The sequence below is a fragment of the Falco cherrug genome, chromosome Z, assembly GCF_023634085.1.
Source record: "Falco cherrug isolate bFalChe1 chromosome Z, bFalChe1.pri, whole genome shotgun sequence".
NCBI classification, from domain to species: domain Eukaryota; kingdom Metazoa; phylum Chordata; class Aves; order Falconiformes; family Falconidae; genus Falco; species Falco cherrug.
In genome coordinates, this window is record NC_073720.1 from 26914415 (window position 1) to 26929157 (window position 14743).

Consider the following 14743-nt stretch of genomic DNA (forward strand, 5'->3'; position numbering starts at 1 on the left):
GACTGCTTGCATGTCCTTCCTGTCTTGGCCATTAAGAGAAGGGGAATATGCAACACCAAGAGCTTCTTGCCATTACACATACAGAAGTGGTGCTAAAAGTCAGTGTGGGTATATTTGTACAGGCAATCACCTCAAAACTTCTAGTTGCAAGAAACTTCAGCCACAGTTTTGGATTTATGCTACCTGTTGATTCCTCACAAGAGTGTGAAGAATTTGAGAAAAGACCTGAACGATGAGGCACCAGCGCTCTTTGGTAGATCCCAGTACTGTGGAAGGAGTACTGCAGGTAGCTTTAACGATATTTTCTGAAGAAGGGTTAAGAAAACTGACAGTGTGTCACAGATTTAATGAAGTATAGCCTAAAGTATTCTGGAAAAGGAACACTATATGATAGGGCACTCAAGAGAGACTTATTCACAAGAGGCAATGGACAGGGAAAAGGCTTCTTTACTAGCTTTTAGTTACATAAGTTAATACATGTACGCTGTATTTCTTAATACTTCTGTAGGTTTGGAAAAGAAATTTGGCTAAACTGGAAATCTTGGCAAATTAAAAGAAAACTCTGTAGTCTGGACATAATGTCTGGTTTGTAAAACACAATACATTTATTAAGCTTTTTTTACTTTCCTCATGAAAAAGAATCAGTTTCGTCTCAGAGCAAACCATGAGGTTTTCTGAAGAACTTATAAACTATAGTTCACCTCAGGATATTTATTTCAGCTAGTTTTTTATTGCATGAAAACTTTGATTTCTTTTAGAAGTAACATTTGGGCTGGAAAAGCATGACACATTTTCACAAATTGTATCATCCTGGGTTATTTCAAAGCAATCAAAATTAAATTTGCTGGGATAATACAAATGTATAATCCACTTTTATGCACTTTATTCTAAATTAAATTTTTGTACTTAGAAAAACTGCATCTAAAATTATCTAAAAGTATCAAAAATAGAAAACTAAGCTTAGATTAAATAAATACAATTTTTTTGTAATAGAGGTTACATAAAATTTTCTAGCTTAGATTAATACTTCACCATGGCAGTGTTCAATAGGTGACAACTTCAGATCCATTCAAGTTAATAGCAATGTTGTAAGTCATGCTCTGGTATTAGAGAAACCTTCCTTTGACAATTTCAAAGACTTATCTAACAAGGTGCTTTTTGATGATAAATCTTTGCACATGCCCCCAACAGCTAATGACGAATACAGTTCAGTTTTTTCTCTAGGTCATTCTGCTTTGTAGGAAATCATGTCCAAAGCCCTCCTAGACCTCCATCAGGTTTTTGGATTCAATTTTCTTACGAGTTTTGGTTTTGGATTAATCAATAGAAGAATCACAGTTATGATGTTGTTTTGCAGACTGTCCAACATTTCCTTTTTCTTTTCACTAACTTAATTTCATCTTTCAGACTTTCATATCCCTCAATGCTCTTCATCCAGCAATATCTTAACATTATTATACAGTTTTGTACTCAGAATCACTTTTTTGCATGAATATTTTTACTAGTTTTAGGTTTTTCAGATTAAAAAAAATATTTGAAGGGATTTTTTTCCCTGAGCAGTTTACTTCTATAAACACATTTTGACTGCAAGACAATCTCAGAATCTCAATATACAAAATTGTTCCACCTTCTTGCTTCTGCACTCCTGCAACTTCATCATCAGGTTTCCTTACCCAGATACTAAACTGTAAAATGAATCACTACTTATCATGGGGCTTTTCCATCATCTTCAGTGCTAATCTTCGACCACTAGCAAATGGACACCAGCAATTAGCCCTGCAGGCATGAACTTTCAAGAGTTGTAAAATATTGTTCCCAAGATGGCAGTCAGTGTTTTTTTGTAAATAGAATTTATTTTCTGTAAATATTTTAAATAATTCTATATATAAATTATATGTTTATATAAATATATAAATATATAACTATATCAAATTATATAGTTATATACATATACAATTTTTTTAATAAATAAAATCTTCTGTCAGATACTGGTTTTATTTTTATGTTTTTTAATCTATTCTTCTATTATCTAGAAGGTAACAGGCCAGTTTAAACTCTATTCACCTAAATTATTTTATATCTTTTGAATACTTATTAACATTTTATTGACTTCTAATTGTGGGACGTTGTCCAGATAACTTTCAGAAAGTTCTTTTCCAATCTGAGTAACAATAATATTTTGCCTTTACAATATTCAGTTCTTTGCTTAAAATTATTCCCATTTCATATTTGGGCTCTTTGATTCACACAAAATTAATGGAACAAAGCTTCCTCCCCTGGTAACAGAGATACATATTTAGTGTCTTTCACTAAGAAAGGGAAACTGACATCTACTGTCCAAAGACAGGACCTCTAAAATGGTGAGAGGTTATAAAATTGAAGATATTAAATTTAATTTCTATTCCCATTCTACTAACACAACTTTTTCATTTGCTCAAGATATAGGATGTAGTAAAGAATGCAATAAATGTTCAACACGTAATTCAAACCCTTTAAGCAAATTTCCTGTCATACTGCAAGAAGATATGGCTTCAAAGCTGGTGCAAACATCTGGGAGTTCTTCAGTAAGCAATACCGAGGAGTCTGCGCTCTTCCACAGCAGCTGATGCAAAGTATCTGGAAACAGGCAACTGAAAGATGTATGCTCTAACAGTACGTATATTCATGCCCAGCTGTTTAAAAGTGAAAAGATTTTACTTTGCTGCCTCTGCAGCTGGAATATTATGGCCTCTCCCTTCTTTCTCAGTGCTTGGTATATGATGTGTCTGTTGCTGTTACAGCTGCTCTCAACATAAGATCATATCCAAAATGGGATCAAAAAACAGAGGAAAGGTGGATGTGACACAAATACCATCTTGAATATAGCTCTTAATTGAAAAGGAAGCCTTCTCTGACAGCAAGTGAGCAGATGAAAAAAAGTCTCCGAACATGCAAAGTCTGGTGGAAAAACTGCATCACCACAGACAAACAGTGGGAACAGAAAAAGGAAGAGCCTTCCCTCATCTCAAGGATATGAAGTGCAGATTTAGTTTCAGAAAACCTCATGGCTTTTATGACACAACTCTGATACCAGCTGATGGAGATTATTCTAGGGAGACATCCAGTCTTTGAAGAAAATACCAAATGGGAGCCAGCCATGAATCTTTCTTTGCAGTAATTGCTATGAAGGACGACTCTGCTGCTCATGCTGTATTAGGATTATTGTTAGGTTGTTTGGGTGGGTGTTTGTTTGTTTTGGGTTTTTTTTGGTGTTTGGTTTTTTTTTTTGGGGGGGGGGGGAAGCAGGAGGGCGGCATTTAAAATACAGTACTTAGTGCAAATTGTCTATGATCTATTCTTGCAGCTCTCAAAGATGAGGTAGGAGGGCTTTGGACTCTGTTGGGATGCACACAGAGGTATAAGATACAGACATGAATTACCTGCTCCTTCAAAGAGCATTAATCCTAAGCTGGGTACACAATAGAATATACTTCCCAATTTAGGACACACATCTATCACACATAAAGCTACAGGCACTGCACATCACTGGAAAAACTACTGCTACAGGTGAGGAGGATACCCTGCAGGCAAGTTTGGCATGAGGCATGACAAATATGTATTTGCTGTATGTCTAAAGAAGGATGATCCGGGTGAAAGCCAGCAGTGTCACAAACCTGTTTGTCAAAAGACAAACTTTTGTCACACAAGCATCCAGTACTGCCCTCGTGAAAGAGGTAGGCTAAACAGGAATACAACAAGCTTCTGCACTTTGGCAGAATCATGGAAGAGTGAAAGTGTCATGCAAAATGATCAGTGTTTCTTTATGGAGACACAAAACATAGCACTTGGAACTGATGGTGATCTATGATACCAAAAACACATAAAGAAGTTGGATGGGAATATTTTTTCTGTTTTTCTAAGTTTTTTTTTTTTAAGAATTAGAACCCTTGTGATTTCCTCTTGATCTCTTTTAAAATCATATCTGGTGTCAGACAAAGGAGATACTTCTAGCAAGAGGAGGACTTACATCTCCTTCCTCTCTCCCCTTGCCCATCAATATCCCTTCCTAAACCAGTTTAACAGTACTTAGGTCTACGGTAATTTCTTTTTGGTGTGGGTATCTAGCCCCTCCCTACTTGAGACCAGTGTGAGGCATTTCTAAAACCACAAACATCACAGAACAGCATTAGTGCACTATGGCTATATAGATTACGGCCAACAAACCATACAAGCAGCAGACTTAATGTGCATGGCTTTGACACAGCATACTGCACTCTCACCAGCTCCCATCTGTTCAGCATCCTAAAGACTGACAGCGGCCTGAAATGGAATTGTAGTTGGGAGTTTTAATCTGAACTAAACAATTACCAGAAGTGCTAAACTAACCGCTCTGTAGAACAGAGCTCTTGATTATCCAAGGGTGCAGTAAAGGGAGAAGCTTTCTCATAATAATTTACTTATGTATCTTACCCTCTGCTCATATATGTTTAAAACTATAAACTTTATCAACCATTACCAAGATCTTCTAGCAGCAGAGAAGCTATTTAAATGAAAAGTAAAACAAACACAGGGCTGCAAACACCAGTCTTCTGGAGAAAGCAATAACATTTGACACATTCTAGCACCCCATTTTAACTCCATTTTAAATTTGACAGTCTTGACTGCAATGGTATTATATTATACACACAAAGACATCAGAAACTTTACAAATATTACCAAAATCTTACAGTACACCTATGTCGCAGCACTCTCCAAACTAGCTGGCTGCAACAAGGTCTTTTTACCATCACACTCTTCACACCAGTCCCTCTGCTGCCTTCTCCTAGTCTCTCCTCACCCTCGGCACACTCACTCTTTTCTGTGCTTCTTCCTCAGCTGCTCTCCCTTCATTGGCTCTCAACCACTTAACAGAACAGCCACAGCTGCACCTTATCTACATCGGCTAACCCACCACCCCTGAAGCCAGCCCACAGCTGTATGTTATCAATATTAATTAACACAGCTTCATCCCTCTACACACCTATGAGGAGGGTATTATTTTGCTGACTCAATAACAACAAATACATAGAGAAGCTGAAGCATAAAAGAGTTAAGCAAGTTGATCAAGGTCACAAAACAAGTCTGTTGCAAAATAAGAAGTCCTCAATCTCACAACCTGCAGTCTGTGTCTTTCCACTGAAATGATTAGTCTTTCCCTTCAGGTTGTTATTTGGGAGTGTAGCAGCTACCTTGTTTAATTGGCTTGCCCCTGACACAGACAATATTTCTACCTTAAATAATATACTTTTGCAAACAGGAAAGTTTTATTAACACACATAATTGTGGAAATTAACAAAAGCAGAGGAGCTTACCCAAATCCAGAAAACAAGCGACAGAAGAGGAAGAAGCCATAGCCCTGGACAAATGATGAAAGGAAGGCAAAGAATCCATTGACAGACATGCATATCAGGAGTGACTGTCTCCTTCCCACCTTGTCTGCCAATCCTCCCCAGAAGAATGCCCCCACCATCATCCCAAGGTACACTATGCTACCTGCAATACACAAAAAAAAAAAAAAAACAGATGTTGTTTTGTGAGCTACATAACTGACCACAATTGACCACACCAAAAATAGTTCATTTTCTGCATTTACAAAACAAACAGTATAGAGATTAATTTCTCCTTTCTAAGAGAATAGAAATTACATGCACATCTTTGCAAATGTATCTAGAGAGAACAGATTTCCTACTGTGGCTTTGTACTGTTACCAGACAGACTGAAGCTAATATAATTATTAAATAAAGTGTCTCTAGCTAAAACAATTCAAATACAGGCAAATAAGACTGAATGGGAGAAGGAATGCCACTTTTCCTCAGTAATAAACTGCATGCACCTTAAACCCTGCAAAAATTGTAACTTCCTTTACAGAAACAAATTGAACATTTCTAGAATATAAGCAGTCCTGTAGGGGACTAAACTCTGGGAGTGAGTTGTGCTAAGTCTAAAGGAAGATGACTATGAAACAGACATTTTCTATTTGAGATGTACAGAATGAAAGCTATCCAGCCTGATTGTTTTTTTTTCCTCCCTCCTACTTCAGCCTACTGCTTTATTTAAAAAGGCACTGTCCTATATACAGAAAAGCACTGGAATGTTTTGTGTTCTTGTTACCCCGCCACCCTCCAAAAAATTTTGAACAGATACATTACAGTTTAGCTACATACATTACAATGAGATAGGGAAAAATTATTCTGGGGTGATTTTTTTTTTTAACATTAAAGATGTTTTCAACATGAAGCAATTTCCCACAGAAAGATAAGCTGAAATATTTAACAACTTGACGGTTCACATCTTACTATATTGTACATTATTTCCTTTCCAGGGACAAACCTTCTGTGGGACATTTGGCAAAGATGCGCATGACATTGAGCCAGACTGTCAGAAGGAAAAGTAGTTCCCAAGTTTTAGATAGAACCAACCACATTTATATTTTATTTGATACATGTAGTTCTTTTTCCACTTACTTTCTTATTGAACTTCCCAGACTGGGTTCTATCTACCTAGTAGTTGCTACCACCTTATATGCCTACTAAAGATCACAAATTAAACATAAAGTTGTTGGAAGTAGCTAAAATACTTGTAATCTTTGCCCTGTGTCTCTTTTCCATCAGCCACAAGAACGGACAAATTCGCCAGCAGCTCTGCTGGGCTTTCATTGCTGTTGTGTAAAATTCTGGCCTCTGAAAGAATCACCTCTGCCTTATAGAAGGTAGTTGGAAGGGAAAGAAAAAAACCCCACTTAAATACTTGGGCTTGGTTAACATATTAATGTAGAGGTCACTCATCAGTATTTCCAAGCTTGGAATTCCAGATGTTAACATCTGAAATGCTGACATCTGCAGGGTCCCATGCAATCCAAAATGTCCCTGTTCCCCATCCTGTTTTATTCAAGTAGTTTCCACTGCTACTTCCTGATGAGACATCAGTTTAAAACATTTGATGGAAGACACATTGTATTAAATGTATATTGGCAAGATAGAGAGTTATATTTTGGTTAGGTGAGTATGCTGTTTTGATCAATACCCTTTGCCATTCATTTTGACCAATACCAGCAAATCAGTCTTTTGTGCAGCTGCCTTTTTAGCCAACATAAAATAAGAACAAGATATTTCTAGACTGACGTCCTTCTCCACGAGTCCCTCAGGACAGTATGACAGATCCATTGCTGCTCATGTACAGGAGTATTATCTCTTTACCTAAGCAAGAGCAACAAGCTCCTTAAGAACAACAGTTAAATGTCTTCTCAAAACAGCTTTTGTCAATGGACATTTTCTAGCTATTACTGGGATCTTAGTCTTTCATCAAAGGGTATTGATGAGAATGCAGGTAAATCCTGAATTACTAAGATACTTTGTTCTCTTCCTCTTAGCCCAGGAAGGACACAGACGCTGCAATATTCTTTTTGAATATTTAGAGGTGTTTAGCAGTAGACATTTATCAGATAGCTCCTTCATTCTGACCAGAAATTTTTATTCCAGTAATTGAGATTTTCCTGAGAAGGCACACAGTTCGTACATTTTCTGGTCCTAAAGATACAAAGCTTGGAGGGCAGCTTAGCATATTCGCTCAACTGCATAACGATCTCTCCCATGGGCAAAGTTTCTGTACCATACTGCAGGTAGACCAGTACTCACAAGCAGTTTGGAAATCCTATTCAGCAGAGCTGGTGTTTGCTTCTCAGCATGAGTTGAAAGAGCTTAGCAAAAATAGTTCAATAGCTGCACTGCCAGCAAACTGATTCCAACAATGCAAATAAAATGCTTAGTTTTTATGGTTAAAGTGAAATTCCTGACTTTCTTTCATACATAAACATTGTTGGGTTTTCCCAGTCAATGCCCTAATATTAGAAATACTCAGAGAAGGCCAATCAGATAGTTTTGTATTTCTTTATATAGATAACGCTGAAATATTTTATGCAAATAATCTTAATTTTACCACGTAACTACTTTCCTTGTGATGCACAAAGTATCAAAACACTACGAACAATGAAAGAAAAAAGTTTCCAAGTCTTGAAAGTTTAAAAACATTAACCTCTCTTTTTGATGACAAGTCCATTTGTTATTGTACTGTGCTCTTATACCTGTGCAATTCTCCTGAAAAGCATTCAAAAGATGCTGCTAAAAATAATATTGTCTTCCTACCAATAAACTGCTCTCTATGCTGCACCATTAGCTTATTCTTTCCCATTATACTAGCTTCAATTTTTTTCCTGTCTTGTAGACCTTCCACAATCCTTCTGAACTACTAAAGGTATGTATCCCATCCTGAACCACCTGCATCTACCAATGATACCTGTTTCAGTGTATTTTCCTGACTGCCCTCTTTTTCATATTTTCTGTTTCTCTTCATACACAACATAAGCCGGCCTGCAGCCCATAGTGGAAGTCCCCTTCCTCTCAACTTTCAAATCATTCCTTAAGACCTTTCCCCACTGTAGCAGTATCACAATAAGACATAAAAGTGACAAACAGCAAAGGAGAACTCTAACTATGAACAGTTAAAATAGCTGAACAACCACCTAACAAATGCAAGTAATCAATGACATCAGATTTAACATTTTACCCTTCATCCTCCCTTCCTTTCCAGCCTTTGTACCTCTTGTTTATTATGTCATGCCACCGGTCAGAACACAAATCTTACAAGGAAAACACTACAATTTTTTTTACATCTTTCATAAATCACATATTACATTTTGCATAAATGTATATATAGAAAAATTAAATATCCTGTTGTTGGTCAGACCTTCCTCCCTTTTCTCATAAGCTTTAAACACTGGTCATCAAAACAATGTTTGTATGGGTGTACATATAGGTATATAGATTTTAATCTAGCATGTCACGTTCAGAGTGGTACTCCCTTTTTGAACAGTTACCACTGATAACAAAACTGGCTGCTTTTCCTCTTTTCAGTACAGCACGCTTGTGTGTCTGAAGAAGTTAGCTTATACAGCACAAGGCACACACTGATTTGACATCCAGCATGACCCTAGAAAGACACTTGTAGAAATTAAAGTTTATTTTAAAATACAAAGACTACTAATGATGTCTGTAACATAAATCTTTGGTTTTCCCCACAAAGTAACATGTATTCTCAAATTGTCATTTGGTGGAAAGGCACTGAGAAAAGGTGAGTGGCAGCTGAGAGAAACTCCCTCCACGCTAAAAGGAATACTCTTTTCTATGGTTCTTTTACCAAGTTTTAACAACCTGTATTTATTTTCCACAACAGAAATTCTACCTACTTCAATGATTTTCCCATTGTATACATGTACAAAACACAGCCTGCATCCTCTTCAGATGAGGGGACCCAAGTGTGTAATTGTTTTACACCATGCACACACTTTGGCTACCAAGTGGCTCTATATTTTTTAAATGGATGTGTGCACAGCATCTTTCATGATCCTGGCAGTGGCTTAACCTTACAAAGCAGCTGACCAAGAGCTCTCTCAGTTTCCAAATGCTAGTTACAGGCAGTTTAGGTAATGGGATAGGAATACATGCATGATCAGTCACTGAGGTTCAGTTAAACAGTATTTTACTCCTTGTGCTGCCATAACCTCATTACTTGTCACTGTCTGTTGCAATTCATAGCCTAGTATCTAAAAGATAGCCAAACTCTTCTGAGAAATCAGTCTGTAAGTACATGTTTCACTAGGAGAAAACAAAATAATGAAAGTAAAATCAGACTCCCTTGCAACAGAGAGACTCAGGCTATGGAACTCATTGATGATCGTCTTCTGCTTTAACACACCTGTTGGAAAGTAGATATAAAACTTGATTAATTTCCACCACCCCACCCCCACCACCCCCACCCCCTGTTGTGTTGTTTAGGTCATTTGTCTGAGTGAGGAATGCATTTCGTACAACTGGAAGAAGTACTCTCATTAAAAACAAACAAACAAACAAAATAAAACCCACAACACTCTAAAAATAAGATTAAAATATTATTTCTATTTTGGAAAATGACTAAATATGGTCCTAAGACATCTCCAAGAGGAGAAAAAGTCTTTTGATAAAATTTGTACTGCATTTTAATCAGTGTTCTATTTACTTGTACAAGGATCTTCCCATATGCTACTGTTTAGAATATAACAATTCACAGTGAAGAACTCTGATGCTTATAAGTAGCATGAGTAAGAATATCCAGATTTATATTTGTTTCAATCCTGATAAACAGCATATTTAGAGTCTGAAGATGATAATCTTTCAGAACTATACTTTATTGTAATCTGTTAGTAGGTTTTTTGATCAGAAAAGGCTTTGAAAAGAATCGCAACCCATGCAGCAACTAACTTCAAACATAATATCTAATTAACTATTTATAATCAGAGGTAATTAAAGCAAAACCTTTTCCATTAAGACAACAAATACAAGAAAACTGTACTAACTCCAGAACTGGCAGTACTGTCTTTGGATGTCTGCGACCATCTGTGTAGTCAGAATATTGGATCTTCAGCTCTTGCTTATTATGTTATGCCATTCCTCAGAGGTACTAACACTCTGACATTCTTACATAAAGAACTGCCACAAACGAATATTCGTCTGTAACAACTATTTCTTTTTTTCTCTAAAGTGTTTGAAGCAATGGAACAACAGCTCTGTATTTATGGAATGATAGATTCTTAAGGTGTAGATCTAAGTGCTTAAAGGAGTAAAATGTCAATTGTTAGGCCATCTGAAAAAGTTGATGGCTACTGTTTTTCAACAAACATTGAGCCAGCCACCATATGAATTAAAATTAAAATTTTGCATAAGTCTTTGCAAGGTCAAGTCTTCTCAAGCCACGAATTTCCCGTACCTAAATGCTCGCTGTTTCCCACAGCAATTATTTTGTGTCTTAACTTCAGATGTTGAATGATTGCTCTTACCTAGTAATATGCAATATATGCAAATCCCCAAATACCACAGCATATCAGGCTCTTTTTCTGTTACTGCTCCACTTCAGACTAATCCACCCTGTCTGCACTACCTTTCAGGACAGCTGCAGACAGGCTTCAAACTGCAATTCCATATTCCTTAGTGCAGATGCTTAATTACAAATTTGTTTTGAATTTGCTCTTCTGCTTAATATATATTTACAAACAGTCAAGTTTTACTTACTATTACATTATTAGAATTATTTTCAGCAATCATGCTAATAGGGTTTATCTGTTTAAATACATGAAAGGTACAAAGCTATTTTAAAATGAATGCTGAAGCTCTTCAGTCACAACAGAAAAGTTCATACAGTGTCTGTCACACTGCAGTGATTCTTGGACCTTTGAGTGTGACTTGCAACTGAGTAACATGTATGCCTAGCTCTCTAATAGTAACAAATCCAAAGTGATAGGTCTTCACATGACCGACCATTTAACTTTTGCATGTTTTTTTAGCTGCTTAGTGCATAAGACAATCTGGATATCCTTCATAGTCATTAAAAAAGGACATCTTTATCTCCATAACAACTAAACAAAGATATAAATTCACACTTTGAATTCACACAAAGGAAGATACTGAATCCCACTGAGATCAGTGTAAAAAAAAGACAACCTTGTCTCCTCTTCTGATACATGCTGAGCAAGACAGAAACCTTAATGTTTTCATGAAGGGAAGAAAACTAAAAGGTATTGTTTCAAGCCAAAATAAGTTTTAAGAAATGTTTATTAATTTCTAAAAGTCTGTTTCTCTAGTATTTGCATAGGAAAGCAACTCAGGGAAATGCTCTGATGTCAAGGCCACCAAAAATACATAGCACACAATGCATAGCTCAAATCAAATAAAACCAATACAATAAATAGTCCCTGTGCTCCACCAACGGAGAAAATAAAACAAGCACCTCCTTATACCACTTTCAAACATACCTCCAAAACATCTGATGACATTCAACCTGATACCAATCCAGAAACTTCATATAAATAGAAATCAAGTGAACTGTATCTGGTTCTCAGTCAAAATGATCCTGTTTTCAGAGGAACTCAACCATGAAAATCAGGAAAATGGAACTGAAAGCAAAGCTAGGCAGAAGTAAGATTGTACCCAGTTGACCAGTGTAGATAAGAAAATGAAAAAGCAAGTAACTCAACAGTTCTATGTGCAAACCTATTTATGATCTGTAAGATAACGGGGGAAAAAACATCAACAGCAACACAAGCAACCCAAACTACAGGTTTGTAATAGTATGACAGGCATAATTTGATGATTGATCAAAGAACTGTCGTCAGGTAGCCAAGTACTGTACTTCTAAAGAGAACCTTCAGAAACACAAAAAAAGACAGAGCCTAGAAAAAGTACAAAATATTACATGGAATTTAAAAAAAAAAAAATCACATTTTTTCCCGTGTTTTTTTCCCTTCCAAAAGGATCAAGTCCAAACCTTCCAAAGAACTCAGAAATGGAAGTAGATGCAGAAGCCCACTATGGAACCTTCAAGATAATTGGAAGACAACTGAACCTGAGTGAATAGGACTTAGACCAAACTCAGACAGCACTTAATGCAACACAAAATTTAAAAATACAAATTTTAGACCAATCAATACCTACAATGTATTTGTTTTCGTTTAACATTGAGACTGAAGTGAATATGGTCTCACAGCATGGCTACCCAAACTTATCATCCACCTGTGCTTTTTACAAAGGTCAAAGATGAGCCAGGAAAACATTTTTTTTTTTCTTGGGAGGAAAGGAAAAGCAAGAACAGTTCTGTCCTCTCCATGAAATAAATACAAAAAAGCCACAGTTTTTCCCAGGAAAGCAACTTGCATATATTTCCAAATTATCAATCTACTCCAGTGTGTGCCCACCCTGAAGGATATTCCAGAGATGAAAACTCATAGCTGGAAAGGTTTGACCAAAGCTTTTCCAGTGCTATAACAGAAATACCATCCACATTAAAGTCAAAGGGTTCCACAACAACCATTTGCACAAATTTCATTCAGATACTAGCTAATCTTTGTGTTTCCTCTGGCATACTTGTATTGTATTTATGTGCCTAATATGTCAATTTTTGATTTATTTCCTGTATCTCAGGTGTGAGATTTACAGCCTGAAGTGTTTGTGGTGTAAGGTTTGATTTAATTCCAACAGGAAAAAAATCGGCATTTTGCCTTCGTCTTTCTTCTTATTGTGCTAATGACGTACTAATTCTGGTTTACGTATTAAGTGCAGCACAGTGTGATTTAGCTCTGGACATTTACATTATATGTTACTTTTGAAAAACAGTATTTTCTTCCTTTAAGAGTCTGTATACCCTGAACCCTCCTTCCAGTTCTACGGACATTCACCTTATCATCAGAAATTTACGCAGCAGGTATGATGATACATGTTTTTTTATTGATGAAATAATACTCTTTTCTTAACAGATGAGTTTCCTGTGCACTCTGATATTATTTTAATTGAAACACTGTAATAACAAAAGGAATAACTGCTCCTGCTTTTCCTCAGATTTGAATTAGATACATTAATGAATCCACAGAAGAAGCTCCATAACTGCAGAGATTAGGACGGGCAATAGATTACTTGCTAGGGTGGGGAATTTTCTTCACAGCTGTATTTTCTGATAAGGCAGCAAGACAGAGAATATAGTAAATCAGTACCTTTGCAATACATTGTCGTCACCACTTCTGCTTTAAGAATGTTATCATGTCAATAACCAAGTCTTTAAAAAAAGTGTAACCTTCTACCAGATGCTAGCATCATTTCTATTTTTTCCATAACAGATTTATCAGAATAAAAAATTGATCAGAGCTATTTTCTTCATTAGAATAATTTACAAATTGAATACTGGTAGCGATCATTGCAGCGAACTGCAGCACACTGCTGTTTCATACAGCTGATGCTTGGTTAGCTAAATCAACAATGCATTACAGAGAAAAAGACCAAAGCACTGCTTCCTTGATATTCTCAACAGAAATACTATCCACATTCAAATTTAGCAACACAGGGCTGTAATAACCAGCCAATATGTGGAATTTTTCTACCCATAGAAACAGTATTTTACAAGATGGTATATATCAATATGCAATATACAGAGCACAGACTATCAAAAACTCAGGTAATCCCAGGTGATGATGTGACGCTGTTGACAGATTACCTAGGTGCTATCACTGAACATAGTATTTTCACACTACCTTCTCCTTTGATCCAATAGTTCCCCCTGGCATTAGCAAGAAAATCCTAAAAGACAATCTTTGGATAAAATACACTTAGTTAAGCTGTTCTAATATCCCTAATTCCTGTTTTCTTCCACTGCAACTGTGGAGGTTCCTCTGGATATTTCTGCTCTCCAATTTAGATGCTAAATTAAATGCACTCTTTGGCCATTTCTGAATTGACCCTGTCATGCTAGAAATTGCTGTGACTTTGCAATTTGAAATGCACTTCCATGGCAATCCTGAGAATCAGAATGATTATACATGCTGCATATGTGCCGTGTGCTAGGATTAATTAAATTTCAAAGCAAAAAAATGTATTTCACTAAAGCTTTAAATTGCCTACGCAGTCATCTATATTAATCATCTAATTTCATATCAAAACTGTTCATTTTGGCTACATGTTTTATTGCCTGAATGTTTGTTAATTTCTTATTTGCCCTGTCCTGCTTCTGACTCAAAACAGAGCAGAGTCCACAAATATCACTAACCTTTATTAGTGCTGAATTAAAACAAAAAGCTCAGTATATACACATACATTAGTAACAGATGCACCAACTCAGCACATCAAAGCACATCATATTAAGAAGTAATTAATAA

The 14743-nt window shown here is 36.3% G+C and overlaps 1 protein-coding gene across 2 annotated transcripts in view; it reads right to left on the reverse strand.

Annotated features, from left to right (window-relative positions):
- SV2C (synaptic vesicle glycoprotein 2C) overlaps positions 1 to 14743 on the reverse strand; it is a 116211-nt gene that overhangs the window by 62761 nt on the left and 38707 nt on the right. For both annotated transcript variants that reach the window (XM_055699546.1, XM_055699547.1), the window contains exon 3: positions 5331 to 5511. In XM_055699546.1, coding sequence (XP_055555521.1) covers positions 5331 to 5511 — 181 coding nt within the window. The remainder of the gene's footprint in view (positions 1 to 5330; positions 5512 to 14743) is intronic.